General features: G+C 35.3%; 1 protein-coding gene across 1 annotated transcript in view; it reads left to right on the top strand.

The window, feature by feature from the left end:
- The first annotated feature begins 1,935 nt into the window (after positions 1-1,935).
- The window catches only part of LOC127155397 (matrix metalloproteinase-16-like), an 80,803-nt gene continuing 68,242 nt past the window's right edge, over positions 1,936-14,496 (top strand). The window contains 1 exon segment of the mRNA XM_051097555.1: positions 1,936-2,389. Coding sequence (XP_050953512.1) covers positions 2,279-2,389 — 111 coding nt within the window. The 5' untranslated portion in view covers positions 1,936-2,278.

The following is a 14,496-nucleotide window of genomic DNA, read 5'->3' on the forward strand; positions in this document are numbered from 1 at the left end:
TTGATGTGCGTGTTCACACTGGGGTGGAAATGGGATTGTTTTACGCTCATATATTTGGACTGTTTCCCGTTTGAGAGGAACACACACTTTGCACTTTTTTGTAAGAGTGTTGATTGTGCCAAGCAAATAATAAATGTAAAGTTTTTGCTGTTCAGGTTCTGGGTGGTTCAGTCAGAGAAGGATGACTGTTGGAACTGACAACTGGAAGAAAAAAACCCCCAGACATATACAGCTGGGAAGACTTTGATGTATATGAAAAGTAAGGAAATTGTGATGTCCCATCTTTTTGTACAGTAAGAGAACAAGAGAGATGCCCTCTAGTGGACATGAACGGTACACTGTATATAAAAACGCATCCAAAGCATGGCTAAATGTAAGATAAAAGAATGAAAAATACATCCAAACATTATGCAGTTTTTATTTATGTGTTTTTATTATTATTGAAAGTAACATGTTTATATAGTGTATCATTCTATAATAATAACATTTATAATATATATATATATATATATATATAGTTAAAATAAATATAAATATAATAATAATAATAAAATAATAAATAAAGCAAATAAAATATTTTTTTGACTAAATATGACTAAACTAAGGCTAAATGTAAGACAAAAGAACAAAGAAAAAATGTAAACATTATGTGTTTATTTTTTATTGTTGTATTTTTATTATTTTTAAGCCTATATATATATATATATATATATATATATATATATATAACAAATAAAATAAATTTTATTTTAATAAATATTAAACTAAGGCTAAATGTAAGATAAAAGAACAAAGTGTGTATCATTCTATAATAATACAAATTATATATATATATATATATATATATATATATATATACATATATATATATATAACATAAATAATATGCATAAAACAAATAAATAAAATACATTTTATTTTAATAAATATTACTAAACTAAGGCTAAATGTAAGACAAAAGAACAAAGTGTATCATTCTATAATAATAACATTTATTAAATTAATGAAATATATTTAATATAAATATAATGTAAATAATAATATGAATAAAAACAAATAAATACAAGAAATTTTATTTTACTAAATATTACTGAACTAAGCCTAAATGCAAGACAAAAGAACAAATAATAAATCTAAACATTGTATTTCTTTATTATTTTTTTGTGTATATATATATATATATAATAGATAAATTATTTTGATTAATTATTTTGTTGTCTAATGTTAAAATAAGTCTACATCAATGAACACGTTTATTATATAATTATATTTTACAGTTTATTATATAGCATATATATATATATATATATATATATACACACACACACACACACACATATATGCATAATTTTGTAATATAAATAATAAAAATATAAATAAATGTAAATAAAATAAATGTAACTTTAATAAATATTACTATTTATTAAACCTATTACTATTACTATTTTTCAAAATATATATTATATTAAAATTAACATTAATACAAAAGAACGAAAACTACATTCAGATATTATGTATTAATGTGCCATAAATGACTTCATTTATATTAAAGCTATATATAGGAAATAAAAAAAGTTATATAGTTATAAAATTATATATAAAGTATTAATTATTACAATTAATTAATGATTAGTATAATTAATTATTCATTTGTGTGAGTGTGTGTGTATAAAATTCTAAGTGTTATATACTGTATACTGAAACGTACAGTATTATATGTTGATTGTTTTTAGAATTTAGTAATACAAACAGGTTATACATATATAATTTAATAAAGAAAATAAAATCCACAAGCAACATTTTAGTTGTTATTTTTATTATTAGAGTACAGTATGTGTTTATTTACTCCAATCTGGTGTTGGGTTTCTGATCTAGGATTCCGTGACGTTGCTCTCCGTGGGTTCTCCGCTGAGGTGGGATTGAGAGCGGAGCGCAGCGCGCAGGCGCAGAAGGGAGAGGTATGGTTGAAAACTCGCAGTCCATCGCGCTGAGCAGAAGAGGAGCAGCACAACTAAATGTGACTTATCTGAGCATCATCATCACATCCGCGCCTCCGGGAGACAAAGAAGAGACGAACTCTAAAGGAGCAAACAACGCGATCAGAGCCTCCCGGAGTGATATGATATCATTATTATTATATCTCTCGACGTGACGACTGTTTGTCTGCCTCTAATGTTTCCAACCCACTGAGACCAGGGGGATTTATTCCTTCTTTTGTTCTTTGCTTTTTTTATTGACTATTAATAAAAGCAGCCAAAACGAATAAATACGGGTCATTATGGTTTTGTTAACACTGCATAATAGAAGAGGGTTGAATTGCTTGTGCGCGCAGTTCTTGCTGTGGATTTTATGTGCTGTGGACGGTGAGGAGCAGCAATTCAGTGTGGAGGTAAGAGATCCACACAGGAGATGATGTTGATGTCCTTCACATCTCTTTACACATAACAAACCCTGTGCTCGACTGAGCCATTTTGCATGCAAACTACTCATTCAAGCGTTGCACGTCTAATCTCTCCATAACACAACAAATGAAAGTTTAGCAAATGACACCAATGCTAGAAAATACAGATGAATGCCTTGCGTTGTTATTTCTGAGACTTGTTGGTGAGTGTTTATACAGCAGATCAGTGTTAAAATGCTAATGTTAAATTAGTGTTCAAGTTGCAGTTGCTTAGTAAATAAAAAGCGGCATGCAGCTTGTGTTGTGAAGCAAATAGAGTTTGGTGAATATTTTTATGCATTATATTTATGCATAACATGCTGTTGCTAGACTTCATTCAAAAACGCTTGTTTGGTTGCACTTATTGTGTGGAACTTTAGTCTATACATTTCTATAATTCCAGTATGAAAAGCTTGCATGCTCTCTTTTCATGCTGTTTTGGACACACACACACAAACACACACACTGAGGTTTGTTCTATTGGCACAATCTGATTCACCAAAGGGTGGAATAAATCAACTCGACATGACTTGATATCCGGCCAGTAACCGAAGAAGTCAACCTGTCATTACAGCCTAAATATTGTAACGGTAAACATGCTGTTACAGCTCAGCTTTTCATTTTTATTAGAAATGCAGCGGCATTTCATGCAAAGCAGCAAAGAAAGCTTTAGCCTCTGAAACGTGCCAACATTATAAAAGTCTGCTGCGAATTTACAGTCGGTCAGAAGTTATGCTCAAACGAGACAGCTGTTTGTGTTGTTTGGAATAGTGAAGTGTGTCCAGGACAAAGTTTTTCTCCTCCAGCGCTGGATGGTGTTGCAGAGGCAGACCGCCTGTTTATGAGCTTGACAGTTGTGTCAGATGTCCTTTATGTCTTTAAAGAGCCTAAAATCTGCGGTAAAGCAAACAATAGCTTGAGACGCCTTAAATTTTCATTCTGACTGCCGTTATTCTTTCGGTCTCTCGGAAGATTGCTATTTTAGACTCTTTGAGATTAGAGGTTTTCACTGGACGGCAGCAATTCGATGACATTTTACAGTACCGTGTACTTTAAAGTCCCCGGGCAGCCTGTATTTAAGCATCCCATTGTGTAAGTTAGTATTTTGAGTGGAATACAGAGTATATGAATCAAATCAACTTCATGCAAAGTACTTTCACTGGGCTGACTTGGGTTTCTTTTTAGAAGAAATCGTCAGTGGCATCAGTGCTTCCAAGAAGCTTTAACATTCTTGGAAACTTTGCATCGCACAGGTTCTTTATAGTGGAAACAGGTTATTGAAATGTTCTTCAAACGACACTCTTGAAAATAAAGTTTCCAAAAGAGGGTTTGCACAATTATGCCATAGAAGAATCTTTTTTCGTTCCGAAAAGAACCTTTTAGTGAGCAGTTTTTAAATTAACCATTTTGAAGAACATTTCAAGAACCTTTTTTGAAAACCCACATTTGAAAGGTTCCATGGATGTTCAAGGTTCTTCATGGAATCATCCGTTCCAATAAAGAACCTTTATTTCTAAGAAGCATCTTTTGAGAACCTCTTTCAACCATAAGGAACGGTTGTGCAATGGAAAGTTTCCATGGATGTTAAAGGTTCTTCATAGAACCAGGTTCAAATGTTTTTCATATGACACTCTTAAAAATAAAGTTTCCAAAAGAGGGTTTTCACAATGATGCCATAGAGCACTCTTAAAAATAAAGATTCCAAAAGGTTGTTTTTGCAGTGATGTCATAGAAGAACCATTTTTGGCTCCCCAAAGAACCTTTCAGTGAACAGTTCCTAAAAGAACCTTGTTTGAAGAACATTTTAAAAATCTAAAAGACCCTTTTCGACTATAAAGAACCTTTTATGTATTTGAAAGTTTCCATGGATGTTCAAGGTTCTTCATAGAACCACTGATTCCAGTAAGGAACCTTTATTTTTAAAAGTGAAAAAGCATTTTGGGTTCCCAAAGAACCTTTTAGTGAACAGTTCTTAAAATAATCTTTTTATTTTTTGAGCATTCAAGAATCTGAAGAAGCTCTTTCCACCATAAAGAACCAGATGATGAACCGATAATGGTTCTTCTGTGGCTTTGGTGCAAAAACTCTCCTTTGAAACTGTCAATTTCAAGAGCGAAAAGAATAGTTCACTCAAAAATGAAAATTCTGTCATCATTGACTTACAAAAACCAATTGACTACACAAAATTTGTCTGTACAATGAAAGCCAATGGGGTCCAATGTTTTCTGAACCTCAACATTCTTAAAAATACCTTCTTTTGTGTTCTTTATTGGTATTAATGGTTTCATGAAGATCTTTTTAACATTCCATTCCACAAAAGGTATAGCAGAAAAAGGTTCTTAATAAAATGTTCTTCACACCCTTTTTAAAACTGATCATTGAAAGGTTCTTTGGGGAAATGGCAAAAACACTCTTTTGGAACCTTTAATTTCAAGAGTGATAAGATAGTTCACTCAAAAATGAAAATTCAGTCATCATTTACTGCTTTAAACCAATATACTGTACACAAATTTTGTCTGTACAATGAAAGCCAATGGGGTCCAATGTTTTCTGGATGTCAACATTCTTCAAAACATCCTTTTGAGGTTCTAGGTTCAAGGTTGAAGGTTCTTCGTGGAACCATCCATGCCAGTAAAGAACCTTTATGAGCATTCTAGGGAACAGTTCTTCAAAGAACCAGTAAAGTCAAAAGTCCAAAAAACTGAAGGTTCTTTATTAGCATTGATGGTTCCGTGAAGAACTTTTAACATTCAATTCCACAAAAGGTTCTTTATAGTGGAAAAAGTTCTTAACATTAATAAAATGCTCTTCACTCTTTTAAAAACTTCACTGCAAGGTTCTTTGGGGAACCCAAAATGGTTCTTCTATGTCATTGGTGCAAAAACACTCTTTTGGAGCCTTTAATTTCCAGAGTGAAAAGAATAGTTCACTCAAAAATGAAAATTCGGCCATAATTCACTCACTAAAACCAATAGACTGTACACAAAATCTGTCCATAAAATGAAAGCCAATGGGGTCCAATGTTTTCCGGACCTCAGCATTCTTCAAAATACCTTATTTTGTGTTCCTAAAAGAAAACACACTCTTGAAAAAAAAAAGTTCTTTATTGGAATAGATGGTTCCGTAAGAAACTTTCAACATTCCATTCCACAAAAGGTTCTTTAGAGTGGAAACATTTTAAAAACCGATCACTGAAAGGTTCTTTGGGGAACCAAAAACAGTTCTTCTACAGCATTGCTGCAAAAACCACCTAAATTTTGAAGAATCCAGGTTTGGATTGACATGAGGGTGAGTAAATGATGACAGAACTTGGATTTTAGATGAACTGTTCCTTTGAGAAGGCTTTGTGTGAATTAAACATTTAATCTGCCAGGGTAAAAGAGAATCGAGGAGACAGACAGAATGCATTTTCCACTTGTCTGAGGTTATAAAAGGACACTGATGTAAAACATTGAAGTTTATTGGTGCGGTTTGGCTTATATGCTCTGCTGGTGTGGCAGTGGCAGAGGGTTATATTGGTAGCTTCCTGTGCAGACAAATACAGTGGCTTTGAAGGAATACGACAAGTCTCTGTCTTTCTAAATGACGGATCTGTAGTTTAACCCAAATCCGTCCACGTTTGGACGGCGTTGACATTATGACCGTCTCTGTGGGACTGAGGTCAGGAGCTGATCGGTCACTGGGCCACAGCATCACCTCAATTTCCTGCCTTCTTTGCAGTTCCACATGATTAACGCTGCTTAACCAGACACATGAAACTAGTTTTATTGTGTTATGGTTCAATATCTATTCAAACGACGCTCACACTCTCAGTACAGTAGACAAGGACTCTCTCTCTCGCTCGCTCGCTTTGGTCTCCGTGTGTATGTGTGTGTTTTGGAGAGAGACATTATTAATAGTGTGTGACAGACAGACAAAAGAGGGATTTAACTAGCGTGCGGCGAAGGCAGTGAGGTGTGTTATAAAAGAAACCATTGACAAACTATTTGGTCTTTCAGAAAGCCAAATTATTAAGAGCTGACAATGGACATGTAATCTTTTCTTGGCAGTTCTCGCGCTCTCCATACGTATTGCTCTCTGGAGGTCTTTACGAGGCTTTCAGTTGAAGAATGGCCTCCCAGAACCAGGCGAGGAATTATCTCCCGGGGACACAACTGATTTATTTTTTAATTAAAAAGTAAAGATTTATTAAATGGAAAAACTTGTATTAATATAAATCGTTTGGATTATGGAGGCATTATTTCATTCATTGTATAGATTTAAGTCAGCACGTCTTGCGAAAACGCACGCTGTAAAATAGCGCCAGAGCTGTCAGTCTGCAAAAAACGTCACTGTGAACAGATAAAGCTCTGTCACACCTCTCCAACAAAGCCGTATTCTCTCCAGAATGGCATGTTTGGATGATGTTTGTCACTTCGTATAACATGACGTGTGTGTGTGTGAATAGGAGTCAAATAGAGTTCAGCCACCATCTTTCTGTTGCAGTTTATTCATTTTGCTAATGTTGCATTAAGAAAAGAGCGAAAGTTATTTTTGCCACAATGGCTACAGTGATTCACCCCCAAAATACACATGCATACACTGGGTGACTGGGTGACGTAGCTGAAGAATCCATGATATTATAATAAACTCAAAAAAGTAACTATAAAAAAGTAACTCAAAAAAAAAAAATCTTTTAGACAAAATAGGCAAGTAATAAATAATATAAATATTATTATTACAATATAATAATAATAAAAATAATAAAAGTTTATAAAAAATATAAAAGTTCAATATTATAAAAGTTTCTGTAATTATTTAAAAGTGTTCATTAATATAGACCAATATAACATCACATACCATAAACTGCTAATTTTACCTACTAATATTTACTAAAAAGTAAAATATGCTAAGAAAAAAACACTATGTTAAGACTTTCATGAACATTTTTTAATTATGCTGCAAGTGATTCACTGAATCATTTAATTGATTCATATAAATAAACAGTTTGAACTGATTCATGTGGTTTAATTGGAAGAATCGTCATCTCAAACATGTCAGAAATGTTTCATATATTGCCCAGAACTAACTGTATGCCAGTGTTTTAGAAAGTACTTTGTGAGACTTCCATGAACACTTTTGAGTGATGATACAAATGAATCACTGAATCAGAGTTGAACTGATTCATATAAATGGACAGTTCAAAGTGATTCAAACAAACTCAACAAACTCTGATGCTGTTTGAAAAATTAAATACAATACTAAAACTGCTTTAAAGCTCTCATACTTGAGAATCGTAAGAAAAGGAAGGATTGTCATCTCAAATATGTCATAAATGTTTAATATATTGCCAAAACTAACTGTAAGCCAGTGTTTTGGGGTTGAAAAATACTTTGTGAGACTTCTATGAACACTTTTGGGTGGTGATGCAAATTAATCACTGAATCAAAGTTAATTGATTCATTTAAATCAACATTTTGAACTGATTCAGATAAATTGAACAAAATCTGATGCTAGTTTAAAAAATCTAAGACAATATCAAAACTGTTTTAAAGCTTTCATACTTGTGAATCATAAGAAAAGGAACGATCATCATCTCAAATATGTCATAAATAATTAATATATGCACAGCCCTAACTGTATGCCAGTGTTTTGGGATTAAAAAAAATACTATGCAAGACTTCCATGAACACTTATGAGTTATGATGCAAATGAATCACTGAATCACAGTTGAACTGATTCATGTAAATTGACAGTTTGAACAGATTCAGACAAATTGAACAAACTCCATTTGAAAAATCAAAGACAATACTAAAACATTTTTAAAGCACTCATACTTGACAGTCATAAGAAATAAAAGGTCATCATCTCAAATGTGTAATAAATATTTTTGGGGTTGAAAAATAATATGCAAGACTTCCATGAACACTTTTGAGTTGTGATGCAAATGAATCACTGAATCAGAGTTGAACTGATTCATATAATTGGACAGTCTGAACAGATACACATAGTTGAATTGAACAAACTCTGATACTACTAAAAATTGAAGACACTACTAAATCTGATCTAAAGTTCTCAAACTTGACAATCCTTCCTTGTTTTATGACTCTAATTTAAAATATTTTGTAGCTATTCATTATATTTTTTAGCCCGAATTATACACCAGCATTTTGGGGTTGATCAAATCAAACAGATTCGTGTAAATGATTGAACCAATACTGTTAAAATGCTCTCATACCTACAAGTACGGTAGGATCGTCGTCTCAAATATTTAACAAATATTCAAAATATCACCCATCCCTAACTGCATGCCAGTGTTTTGGGTTGAACAGGTCATATTAGGCCTATATTTAGCAAATCTGTTCTGAGTATCAGGTGCAAAATCACATTATTCAAAGCCTTTGGTTTTTGTCACACTCCAACAGCCACTTGCCCATATAACACACACACATATTCTCTCATACTCAGCTCTCAATGTAACAGCTTCAAAGAGAATACACAATGCACAACCCATCCCATAAGCCCTTCGCTTTAACTTTATATGTGTACTAGAAGCAGCGAGGTTGCGTCCCGCTGAGCGCAGAGTCCGTGACGGCCCAACCGAATGGGTCTTTCTCACCACCCGACAGATTCGATCACAAGAACCCTTTGAATAATGGAGCCATTTGACGAGGTCGGTTTTGTTCCCGAGTACAACATTAAAGTCTCTTTTGACGGCTCATGAATGAACAGAAGTTCAAATGTTTATTAGATCGCTCCCTTCATCTTTCCATCTGTGTTTTTATGCTTTTGCAGTGTTTCCGAGCGCTGTTTTCAGTCTTGAGGCCTACTGAGGACATGAGCAGACTGTTGACCTTTCCTCAGCTCTTAATTGTTGCATTTATGCACAGCGTCACCCTGTGTGTTTGCATGTTTGTGCAAGCATCAATGCATGCGTGCATACGCAGTGTTCGTACATTGTGTCATCGTGTGCATTTCCAGGCGGGATCGTAGTGCTCTGTGCTTCGTGTAGCATGTTGCGTTCACACATGGTCTCTCTGATGTCAGTTTGGCTCTATACGGCGAGCAGATTTTCGCCGTGGAGGGGACGACACATCCGTCTGTTTATCTGTCCTGCAAGAAGCGAGTGCACCAGCGCAACCCAAACGCGTGGTTCTGTCTGTATGCAATGTCTATTTCTAGCTTTCTTGCTCCCTGGACGTTATTTTCTTTCTTTTTTGTCTCGCCCGCGCCGTCTCTTGCTGTTTTCCTTGGCGTAATGTTAGTGTGCCGAAAGAGACTGTTGCTCTTCAATCTTTAATGGCACGGGTGATTGCTGGTGTTGAACAGACGCACATGACACTATCAGCTCTCTTGAGATCGTTGGGGTTTTCTGTTGACACCGTAGGGACCTGGAAAAATGTCTTTGCAGCTCAATCCAGTGACGGCTTGATGCCAAGCTCACTTCTACATGGCACACTGACTATACTGTAAAAAAATGCAATTTCGACATGACCTAATCCTTGAATATGACTTTTGTTGGTGTAACCAAAGGCAGTCAGATTGATTCAGTCATTATTTTCAAATAAATCAAAATCATTCAAAATCAACCACTTTTACAGTGTACTGTATCTTTAAAATAGCACAGTGCCATACAATATATTATATAATCACACAAATTACCAATGTTTAATATTCGACACTTTGTTTTTTTCAGTTATTTAAGTGCATCATCTGCGTATTTAAAGTGCGCTTTTTCTTTTCGGAATTTTCAGTGTAAACACACTACACGCACTCTTTATACTACAAAACCTTATAGAATAGTGCATAAATATGCCTTTTGGGATGCACCTTCTGAGTTGTAGCTTCACTTGGAATTGCTAAAATAGTCAATGTTTTCAAACTGTTATCCTCAAACACACCCCTCTTCTGCCATTGGTCAAACTAAAAGATAGCTCCGCCCCAAGCTCACACCATTGGTTGAGCAAGTGTTGCTGTTGCTGAGCAGGTCTGGATTTTCAAACAAACAATGTTTTTAAAAAGCGCCACAGATCCAAACCTTTACACGTTTATCTTTTTAACATAAAAACAGATATTTATCTTCCAAAGATGAGCAAAGGATTTTACGGGAAAAAATATTAAGTATTTTTGACTATTCAAGCTCAACAGTCTGAGTTCTAGCTTCATTTGAGTTGTAGTTTTACTTGGATTTGCTAAAATAGTGACTGTTCAAACAGGTTTCCTTAAACACACCCATCATCTACCATTGGTCAAACAAAAAGATAGCTCCGCCCCAAGCTCACACCATTGGCTAAGCAAGTGTTGCTGTTGCTGGGCAGGTCTGAATTTTCAAACAAACAATGTTTTTAAAAAAGCGCCACAGATCCAAAGATGAGCAAAGGATTTTACAGGAAACAATCTTAAGTATTTTTGACTAGCTAAACTCAACAGTCTGAGTTCTAGATTTACTTGGAATTGCTTAAATAGTCACTGTATTCAAACTGTTTTCCTCAAACACACCCCTCATCTGCCATTGGTCAAACAAAAAGATAGCCCCGCCCCAAGCTCACACCATTGGTTGAGCAAGTGTTGCTGGGCAGGTCTGAATTCTCAAACAAACAATGTTTTTAAAAAAGCGCCACAGATCCAAACTTTTACACTTATCTTTTTACCATAAAAACAGATATTTCACTTCCAAAGTATTTTTGACTAGCCAAACTTAACAGTCTGAGCTCTAGATTCACTTGAGTTCTAGGTTCACTTGGAATAAAATAGTCAGTGTTTTCAAACTGTTTTCCTCTCGTCTGCCATTGGCCAAGCAAAAAGATAGCTCCTCCCCAATGTCACACCATTGGTTGAGAAAGTCTTACTGTTGCTGGGTGGGTCTGGATTCTCAAAAAAACTATGTTTTGAAAGCACCACAGATCCAAATATTTACACTTTTAGCTTTTTAACATAAAAAACAGGTATTTCACTTCTAAAGATGAACAAAGGATTTTACAGAATGGAATCTGAAGTATTTTTGCCTAGCCAAACTCAAGAGTGTAAGTTCTAGCTTTATTTGTAATTGCTAAAATAGTGACTGTTTTCACACAGGTTTTCACACAGTTAGGGATAAATACAATATGTTTTTTAGATTTCATGATGTTCTGTGTGTGTGGAATACCCAGATGATCTCCAACATTTGACTTTCGATTTCAACTATGAATAAAATAGAAGCAGAAACCACAATGTTAACATCTACTTCATGTTTCATTATTCATTTAAGAAGTCATAACGTAAGACACTGGATTAAAAATGCAAAATGATTGCACTCACTGAATTAAACATGCAACAGAATAAACAATACTTTAGGATACCATAAGCTTTGCTTCACATACCATAAAACACTAGGTTGTATACAAGTACATACTGAGCAATATGCAGTATGCTAGTACTCCATTCTGAACATGTAGTGTAGCAACAGACACAAAGCTCTCTCTGGAGGGAATGAACTGTGAATGAATGAAAATGTTTTGTTTGGAACTGGGTTGAGAGGTTAAAAGCGTGCTAGATCCGTTAGAGAACTGTGACATTCTCTGACATTTGGCCAAAACAGTCGGCAGCGGTTGATGGAGGGCATGAGATGGAGGGGGTAGCCATGGAGATCCCATGTGCGATATGACGGTTTGGTATGTGTCCAGATGAATAATTCAGTGCGTGTGAAAACTGATACCAGAGAGTGATAGCCTTTACCCACACACACTTACACTCACTTAAGCACAAGTGACGCAAGAGATCCCATGTGTCTGGTGTCACAGCTCAGCTAAAACAGACAGCAGTTAGGCGCTATTATGTGAAACGCTTTAATATAAGCTACACTATGTGCTCAGAAACACGCACATATATATGTGCATATAAAGAGAGGCAGCATGCTAAATCACATATTAAATGCACTAGTCTTTCAAAGACTCAAGTCTGATCAAGTCTAATAACCTAGAAAAGCTCTGAGTTCTAGCTTCACTAGGAATTGCTAAAATAGTGACTGTTTACAAACAGTTTTCCTTGAACACACCCCTCGTCAGCCATTGGTCAGACAAAGAGATAGCCCTGCCCCTAACTCACACGATTGGTTGAGCAAGTGTTGCTGTTGCAGAGCTGGTCAGAATTCTTAAACAGTGCCACAGAATCAAATGTTTACACTTCTAGCTTTTTAACATACAAACATATATTTCACTTCTAAAGATGAACAAAGGATTTTGAAGGATGGAATTTGAAATATTTTTGACTAGCCAAACTCAACAGTCTTGAGTTCTAGCTTCACTTGGAATTGCTAAAATAGTGACTGTTTTCACACAGGTTTTCTTAAACACACCCCTCGTCTGTCATTCGTCAAACAAAAAGATAGCCACGCCCCAAACTCACACCATTGGTTGAGCAAGAGTTGCTGTTGCTGGGCAAGTCTAGATTCTCAAACAGACGTTTTGAAAGCGCCACAGATCCAAATGTTTACACTTCTAGCTTTTTAACATAAAAACAGATATTTAACGTCTAGAGATGCACAAAGGATTTTGAAGGATGGAATTTGAAGTATTTTTGGCTAGCCAAACTAGCCAAAAGCCCTGTCCCAAACTCACACCATTGGTTGAGCAAGTGTTGCTGGGCGGGTCTGGATTCTCAAACAATATTTTGAAAGCGCCACAGATCCAAATGTTTAAACTTCTAACTGTTCAACATAAAAAACACAGATATTTAACTTATAAAGATGCACAAAGGATTTTACAAAATAAAATAGAAGATTTTTGCCTTGCCAAACTGAACAGTCTGAGTTCTAATTTCATTTAGAATTGCTAAAATGGCGACATTTAAATTAGTTTCCTTAAACACACCCCTTGTCTGCCATTGGTCAAACAAAAAGACAGCCCCGCCCCAAACTCACACCACTGGTTGAGCAAGAGTTGCTGTTGCTGGGCAGGTCTAGATTCGTTAAGATGATGATTAGTCTAGATAATGTTTTGAAAGCACCACATATCCAGATATTTACGATTCTAGATTTTTAAAAAAATAAATAAATAAAAAAATATTTAACATCTAAAGGTGAACAAAAGGTTTTTACAGGATGGAATCTGGGGTATTTTTGGCTTGCCAAACTCAACAGTCTTGAGTTCTAGCTTCACTTGGAATTGCTAAAATAGTGACTGTTTTCACACAGGTTTTCTTAAACACACCCCTTGTCTGTCATTCGTCAAACAAAAAGATAGCCCCGCCCCAAACTCACACCATTGGTTGAGCAAGAGTTGCTGTTGCTGGGCAAGTCTAGATTCTCAAACAAACAATGTTTTGAAAGCACAACATATCTAGATATTTACAATTCTAGAAGATGAACAAAGAATTTTACAGGATGGAATCTGAGGTATTTTTGACTAGCCAAACTCAACAGTCTGAGTTCTAGCTACACTTGGAATTGTAAAAATAGTGACTGTTTTCAAACAATTTTCCTCAAATACACTCCTTGTCTCCTTGCCCTGCCCCAAAACTCACACCATTGGTTGAGCAAGTGTTGTTGTTGCTGGGCAGATCTGGATTCTCAGACTCCCAATGTTTTGAAAGCGCCACAGATCCAAATGTTTACACTTCTAGCTTTTTAACATATAAAAACAGATATTTATCTTCCAAAGATGAACAAAGGATTTTACAGGATGGAATCTGAGGTATTTTTAACTAGCCAAACTCAACAGTCTGAGTTCTAGCTTCACTTGGAATTGCTAAAATAGTGACTGTTTTCAGACAGTTTTCCTCGAATACGCCCCTTGTCTGCAACTGGTCAAACAAAAAGACAGCCCCGCCCCAAACTCACACCATTGGTTGAGCAAAAGTTGCTGTTGCTGGGCAGGTCTGGATTCTCAAACAAACAATGTTTTGAGAGCACCACAGATCTAAATGTTTACACTTCTGGCTTTTTAACATATAAAAACAGATATTTAACTTCTAAAGATGAAGGATTTTACAGGACAGAATCTTAAGTATGTTTGACTAGCCAAACTCAACAGTCGCTTATTTATCTGTGATCTATACTCCATCTGTACGTGTTGCCATGGTCACATCTTCTCTCTAAGGGT

Source organism: Labeo rohita, chromosome 24, assembly GCF_022985175.1.
Source record: "Labeo rohita strain BAU-BD-2019 chromosome 24, IGBB_LRoh.1.0, whole genome shotgun sequence".
Lineage (NCBI taxonomy): Eukaryota > Metazoa > Chordata > Actinopteri > Cypriniformes > Cyprinidae > Labeo > Labeo rohita.